At 39.3% G+C, this 7,931-nt stretch overlaps 1 protein-coding gene across 1 annotated transcript; it reads left to right on the top strand.

The window, feature by feature from the left end:
• The first annotated feature begins 1,741 nt into the window (after positions 1-1,741).
• On the top strand, positions 1,742-2,176 carry LOC107800067 (uncharacterized). Its single transcript, XM_016623211.2, has one exon. It carries the CDS (start codon positions 1,742-1,744, stop codon positions 2,174-2,176), a length of 435 nt encoding a protein of 144 aa, XP_016478697.2.
• Positions 2,177-7,931: the final 5,755 nt, after the last annotated feature.

Raw genomic sequence — 7,931 nt, 5'->3', positions numbered from 1 at the left:
TTGGTACGAAGGAAAATATTTTCGCGCGTTCGGAGGTCTAAGTGTTTGGAAGTTTACGGGTTTAGAAATTATAAAGTTTACGGGTTCGAAAGTTCGCGGTTTCGAAAGTTTAGCGGTTCAGAAGTTTGTGAAATTTGTGGGTTCGGAAGGTTGTTGGTTCGAAAGTGTATGACTTCATGTTTATTGTATCTAAATTATTTATGAATACTCTTGAGAAGTTATTTTCCTTAATTTGTATACCAAATACCGGAAAATGAATAAAATTACTACTTATTTTTCAAAAAAACATTTTCCACGGAAAACATTTTTCGTTATACCAAACACACCCTTAATGACAAAATTCACAATCTAATTATGAACAACATCTACTAGTATTTGAAACTTGGCAATTTATAAGGCACTCTTTAAATGTCTAAAGTTATGCCTTTAAGAACACAGGGAGGACAACCTCCAAGCTACTCCAATCATGTTTAGGTACACTAACTAACTTTACATATAACCTACAGAAAAAACCAGAAATTCTGACGAGCTGATTCAGAAAAATACAAGAATGTCACACCTGAAATTCAAATCAGACGACTTATGACAATGTTTGAACTACCTTTACCATTGCAGTGGAAGCTTCCCTTATGTCAAATGATTCAACAATTTGTATATATAAAAAAATTACTCGTCTTAATACTATTTGAACAGTATAAGTTTTCAACGAAAGTAATTGAGTTAAACCTCCTTTTGTTGGGAATATTGCTCCTAGTCCAGATTAGTTAGATTAGTTATACTAGTTTTTATTTTGTATTGGGCCAGGCCCACATAAGTTGTAATTATTTTTACTTCATTTTCCTTTAGTTGTGTATAGTGGGCCGGGTCCCATATAGGCAGACCAAAGAGGTCTGATACACTGATTTGTGAATATCTTTTCCATTTTGGACAGATGAAAGAGGTTCCCTTTTCTCTCTCTTAATCATAGTAAACCCTAGCACAATCTTACATCGATTTCATCCTATTTACGCTGTTAATATGGTATCAGAGCCCGGAATCTCGTAGATCCGGCCGTCCTCTATTGTCCGATGTTACCCTAGAAGAGTATCACAGGAATTTTCGCTTAATCGGAGATTTTTCTTCATCTCGTCAGTTTTCTTGTTTTTTATGAGATTCTTCGAGCTTTGTTGTTCAATTTGGTTTATTTCTCTCCGGATGGTATTTGAGGTCCTAATTTTCGGTTGCAACGACATATCTCAGCATTCAACAGTGCCTAATGTCGAAGTCGTGTTTTTTTTCTGGATTTTCGGAACATAGCTGGGTAAAATTCTTCTCATTTCAAGGCTGTATTCCTCCGGTTGCGAAGAATTGTGGTATATTCTTTCCTTTGCTTAATATTTTTCATCTCAGTCTGCATGCCTTAGGGTTTATCGAAATTGTCTAGAAATCTATATTTTAGTCTGCTCATTGCTAAGAGATTCTGTCTGATGGCTATCTCGTCGGGTACTTCTTCCTCTACTTCTGTGGATAATTCTGAACATGCCCCTACTAGTCGTCTTCCTTTTCATCCTGATGATTATACGCACCCATGCCACCCTCTATATGTCCATCCTTCTGACCTCCTAGGGTCTTCTTTGGTCACTGAGCCTTTTAATGGAAGTGGGCGAAGATCCATTTTAGTGGCTTTATCCATTATGAACAAGCTGGAATTTATTCATGGGACCTCTGAGAGACCTCCAGAAGGGTCTCCTCTTCTTCGCCAATGGTGAGATGCAATAATTTGGTTGTTGCGTGGTTGGCCAACTCTGTGACCAAGGAAATTCATCGTACTTTTGTGTATTCTGAGTTTACAAAGGGTATTTGGAAGGAACTTGAGACCAGATATGGCAAAGCTGATGAAGCCAGGGTCTTTGAGTTAAAAAAAGAGGTGGCTCATATTACTCAAGGTGACCTTGATATTCCTTCCTACTTCAACAAACTCAAACAACTTTGGGATGAGTTAGCCTCTCTCTCTGCCAGTTCTGATGATAAGTGCACCTGTGGAGGCAGTCTTAGGTCTGAAGAAAAACAAAAGGTCTATCAGTTTCTCATGGGGCTCAATGATACTTATGTTCAAGTCAGAAGTAACATCTTAATGATCAAGCCCCTGCCTTCCATTGACACGGTCTACAGTATTCTTCTAAGTGATGAGAAATAGAGGCAGATGTCTATTGGTTCTCATTTCTCTTCAGAATCAGCTTCTTTCAATGATAGGTCTTCTAAACAGCCTTACACTCCTAGGGTGAATTTTGAGAATCAAAGGACTGCAATCACTTGCAAATACTATAAGAAACCTGGGCATAACATTGATAAGTACTACAAACTCTATGGCTATCTGCAAAATTTCAAATTCTCTAAGACTGCTGGTCCCAGGAAAGCTTCAGCACACAGTGCAGTTGATTCTTCTGCATCTCAGGCATGTGTGTCTCATTCCAATGGTGGTGTTGTCCCAGCTGGTTTTTCTGATTCTTCTTCTGCCTTTCCTGGCTTGACAAAGGATCAATATTCTCAGCTGATCCAGCTCTTGCAACAAACTCATGTCACTCCTGACTCTTCTCAATCACTCATGGCTTCTGCACATTTTGCTGGTAGGATAGCTACCCATAGTGTTCTTCTTAAGCCTGTTTTATTTTCACAAGTTAGTATTTCTGATTGGATCATTGATTCTGGGGCATCTGACCATATGACATCTCTGAAGTCTCTCATTTTCAATATTCAACCTCTTACTATTCATTGCCTTGTTTCTCTCCCAAATGGTTACAAAGTTAAAGTTACCAATTCTGCCTCCTTAACTTTATTTCCTAAATTCACTCTTCACAATGTCCTTTATGTTCCTAGTTTTCACTACAATCTAATTTCAGTTCATAATTTAGTTGATCAGTTTGATGGCATTGCACAATTTACTAAGGTTTTATGTGTATTACAGGGCCCTTCTCTAAAGAAGCCTCTGGCTCTTGGTAAACTGGATAATGGGCTCTACAGGCTGCAAGTACCCATGTTTAGGCCTAATAACCGTGTTTCCAATTCTGTTCTTTCTTCTGCATGTACTATTTCTGGTAGTTCTATTGTTTCCTCTTGTAATTCTGCACATGCTGTTTTTAATAAAATGGATATTGTTTGGCATTTCAGACTTGGTCACATTCCATTTTCTAGAATGAATGGCATTCCTGTTATTAATCCTTGTCTATCCCCTAAACAATCATTTCCTTGTCCTATTTGTCCTTTGGCTAGTCAAACTAGACTTCCTTTCTGTGATAGCACCATTCACTCTACTGCTCTTTTTCATCTGATTCACATTGACACCTGGGGTCCTTATCACTCTCTTACTTCCCATAGTGCCAAATATTTACTTACTATTGTAGATGATTATTCTAGAGCTACTTGGACCCATTTGATGAGTTCTAAGAGCAATGCTTTTGATCTTCTCAAAGCTTTAATTGCTATGGTTGAAACTCAATTCTGTACTTAGGTTCAGAAAGTTAGAAATGACAATGCTTTTAAACTGGGATCTAGTACTATTGGCTCTAAGTTCTTTTCTGTCAAGGGTATCATCCATCAGACCACTTGCCCTCATACTCCACAACAAAATGGTATTGTGGAGAGAAAGCATAGGCATTTACTTGAAACTGCTAGGGCTTTGCTATTCCAATCCAAACTTCCTATTTTATTCTGGGGTGATTGCATCCTAACTGCCACCTATATCATTAACAGATTCCCTTCTCCCTTGTTACAACACAAAAGTCCATTTGAATTGCTTTATGGTTCACCTCCTTCTTATGACCATCTTAGGGCTTTTGGCTGTTTGTGCTATGCTACTGTTCCTAGAGTTTGATCCTAGGTGTGTTCCCTATATCTTTCTGGGGTATCCATTTGCTAAAAAGGGTTACAAATTTTATAATCTTGTCTACAAGTCTTGCTTTGTTTCAAGAGATGTTCAGTTTCATGAACATATATTCCCTTTTCCTCTAGTTCTTCATCCATTCCTTCTATGTTACTTCTACTCCCTTTTTTCCTTCTGATTTCCCTCTTGTTCCTTGTCCTGCTCCCTCTCCTTCTTCTTCATCTCCTTTCTCTTCCTCTGTCCATTCTACCTCCTCTCCTCTACCTTCTTCTGACTCTCAGGCCTCCTTTTCTCCTGTTGTTTCTCCTGTCAGGAAGTCCTCCAGGACTCATAATCCCCCCTCTTATCTGAAGGATTATGTTTGTTCTCTTCCCTCATCTTCTCTTTCTTTCTCCCTCTCAGCGTCCTATTCCTCTCAACCTTTGGCTGAACCTGCCACTTATTCTCAAGATGTTGGTATACCTGAGTGGCAGGAAGCTATGACCAAGGAGTTTGAAGCTTTGGAGGCTAATGGCACTTGGTCCATTGTTGAGCTTCCTCCAGGAAAGAAACCCATTGGTTGTAAGTGGGTGTATAAGCTTAAACAAAAGGCTGATGGGAGCATTGAAAGGTATAAGGCTAGACTGGTTGTTAGGGGGGATACTCAGGTTGAGGGTATTGATTTTTATGAAACCTTTTCACCTGTTGTGAAAATGTCCACCATCAAAACCCTGATTGTTGTTGTTGTTAAGAAATAGTGGCCCATGTTTCAGTTGGATGTTAACAATGCCTTCTTGCATGGTGACCTTGATGAGGAAGTCTTTATGAAGCTACCTCCTAATTACATTGTTCCTTCTGCATCTCCTTCTGGGCAACTGGTGTGCAAGTTGCAGAAATCTCTTTATGGTCTTAGGCAAGCCTCAAGACAGTGGTATGCCAAACTCTCCCAAGCTTTGTCTTCTAGAGGTTATCAACATTCTCTTAATGACTACTCCCTATTTACCAAGGTTTCTGGGGATTCTATTGTGGTCTTAGCTGTTTATATAGATGTATTATTTTAACTGGGACTGATAGTGCTGGGATCCTTGCCCTTAAATCCTTTCTTCATCAACAGTTCAGAATCAAGGATTTGGGTTCCCTCAGTTATTTTTTGGGCATGGAGGTCTTCTATTCAGCATCTGGGGTTGTTCTGCATCAGAAGAAGTTCCTTCATGACCTCCTTCTTGAGTTCCATTGTTCTGATGTCACCCTTGTGGTTTGTTCTCTCCCACATTCACTCAAGCTCAAGGCCAAGGAGGGGGTTCCTCTTCCTAAACCTGAAGTGTACAGTTCCTTGGTTGGGAAGCTGAATTTTCTCACCCACACTAGGCCTGATATTTGTTTTGCTGTGTAGCATCTTTCTTAGTTCATGCAGTCCCCTTGTGTGCCTCATTTGGAAGCTAGTTTGCATTTGTTGAAGTACTTGAAGGGTACTGCTGAGTTCGGTATATTTCTCAACAATGTTCCTGATCTTTCTGTTGTTGCTTTTTGTGATAGTGACTGGGCTGCTTGCCCAGACACTAGGAGATATGTATCAGGTTTTTGTGTGCTCTTGAGGGGTAGTCTTGTGGGTTGGAAGTCTAAGAAACAGCTTGTGGTGTCCATGTCCTCTACTGAAGCTGAATATAGAGCCATGAGCAAGGCTGTCAGTGAAGTTACTTGGCGGCAAAGGTTGCTCCTGAATTTGGGTGTTTCATGTTCTTCTATTATTCCCCTGTTCTGTGATAGTCAAGCTGCTATCCACATTGTCAAGAACCCTGTTTTCCACGAAAGAACTAAGCACATTGAGTTGGACTGTCACTTGGTCAGAACAAAGCTTGCTAAAGGTCTCATACAACTGCTTCACACATCTTCCTCTACTCAACTGGCTGATATCTTCACCAAGTCTTTGGCTGGTGTTGCTCATCATGGTTTCCTCTCCAAGTTGGGGGTTTTGCCACCCTCCAACTTGAAGGGGGGTGTTGGGAATATTGCTCCTAGTCCAGATTAGTTAGATTAGTTATACTAGTTTTCATTTTGTATTGGGCCAGGACCACATAAGTTGTAATTATTTTTACTTCCTTTTCCTTTAGTTGTGTATAGTGGGTTGCGTCCCATATAGGCAGACCAAAGAGGTCTGATATACCGACTTGTGAATACTTTTCCATTTTGGACAGATGAAAGAGGTTCCCTTTTCTCTCTCTCAATCACAATAAACCCTAACACAATCTTACATGGATTTCATCCTTTTTCCGTTGTTAACACCTTTTGACCATATAATTTCATCTGGTGCATAAAAAGAAGAGCTTTGATCTCCACATTTTAATCGAAACACAATACCCTGAACAATGAGGCCACACTTCCAATGAAGCCATTCAATCTTCAAGAATCTTGCCTCGACTCTCTTGAACTCTCCTTCTTCAGTACCAAAACCAGTTCTATTTCCATCCATCCGTCCTCTCTTCTTTTCGAAATATTTCCCTTCAACACGCGATTTCTTGAACTAGCAGTCCCATTTTTCCAAGTACAGAATGCTAGCTCTAATTTCAGCATCTTTCTCCAGCTCCCTGGAAACAAGTAATAATTCCCTTGCCAAATTCGAGCCCCGAATAGTTCAGTGCTAATTTGTACACTAAATATGCACCATAGTATTTTCTTTTTTTACTGTCAGCGTATATGATTTAAATCCAAGTAAAATTAACATCTTTCTGTCCGCCCAACCCCTAATTATATAAGTTATTGGTAACTGCACCTTCTGAATTATTTGTGAACTTTTATAGCTAATAAAAAAGATGAACAAAATGAGGTAGAGAAAAAGGGAAAAGTACCAGATTGCCATCATCAAGGAGGACAGAAGAGTAGCAAAGTCTGTAGTCTTTGATGCTCAGAGGACATATATAGAGCTTGAATCTTCGGGGTTTTTCAATGACAAATCTCGAATCTTTTAGTAACTCGTAACTGATCACAATCATCCTCTCTACCTTTATGTGTCGACATAGGCTGACGTAGTGCAAAGTCATGGGTTCATCTGAACCTCTAACTTTCGACATGGAGTATAGAGATATATATGTAAAAACATATTAAAATGTTAACAAATGTTAGATCTGAACCCTTAGTTTTAACAGTAATTGTAAGCACGTGATTTTTTCCATATATGAGAATTACTCCCAAAAAATTCAAAAATAAAATGATGTTTCTTTGGTGTGCAATTTTGTGATATTTTGAATAATTATTTGTATTTGTCTGTGCGTGTTTATTTTGCTAAATTAATAAAAAATACAAAAATATGTCGCATTTTGCATGTAGGATTTAATTCTACAATTGTTAGTAATTAAATTTGTTTTACAAAAATTAAAAATTACAAAAATAGGCATCGTTTGCATTTTTAGCATTTAATGTCCAAATATACAATTTCATGCTTAATTATTATTTAATTGTGTGTTAATTGATATTGGGAGTTAATTTGCGCTTTTATAACTTAATTTAGTTCTTAATAATAGTTTAAGTATTTTTATAATTTAGTTTTAGAGAAATAAAAGAAGAAAAGAGAGCGAAAATATAAAGAAAGTCGGAATTGGGCCTCTTCTTCAATTTCAAGCCACAGGCCCAAAAAATGGCCCAATCTTCCCTACGACCCAGTCCATTTCGAACTGGGTCGACCCAGTCCATAACCCAAAAGACCCAAACCCCTTTGTTTTACATTTTACAAAACAAAACAAAAATTAAAAGAAGAAAACCCTAAAAACACTAAACCAATCCGCCACCCCTCCTATCTTCTTCTTCTTCCTCAAGATAACCATGGCTGCCTCCCATGGCGTCGTCCAGACCTTTGACCAAACAGTCCCCTCCCTCGTCGTCGTTGTCCGTCGTCAAAACCACCCTAAACAAACGACCATGGACGCCTGAACCGTCGGACCCCCCCCCCCCCCGTCGCTGCCCTCGTCGTCCAGCTCATTCCGCCATGGATGAGCGTCGACCAGCTACTTCCGTCGAGCAGCTTGAGGCCAAAACAAGCCTCAGTTGCTGCTGTTCTTCTTCGTCTTCTTCAGCTAGAGCGTCGCCATGGAAGCCGTCT

Source organism: Nicotiana tabacum, chromosome 11 (genome assembly GCF_000715075.1).
Source record: "Nicotiana tabacum cultivar K326 chromosome 11, ASM71507v2, whole genome shotgun sequence".
Classification (NCBI taxonomy): Eukaryota; Viridiplantae; Streptophyta; class Magnoliopsida; order Solanales; family Solanaceae; genus Nicotiana; species Nicotiana tabacum.
Note: the sequence above shows the minus strand (reverse complement) of the source record. Positions and strands in the feature narration are given on the sequence as shown.

What these genes read in the sequence shown, in the direction of transcription:
- LOC107800067 (XM_016623211.2), top strand. Translation starts at nt 1,742, where the DNA reads ATGGTGAGATGCAATAATTTGGTTGTTGCGTGGTTGGCCAACTCTGTG.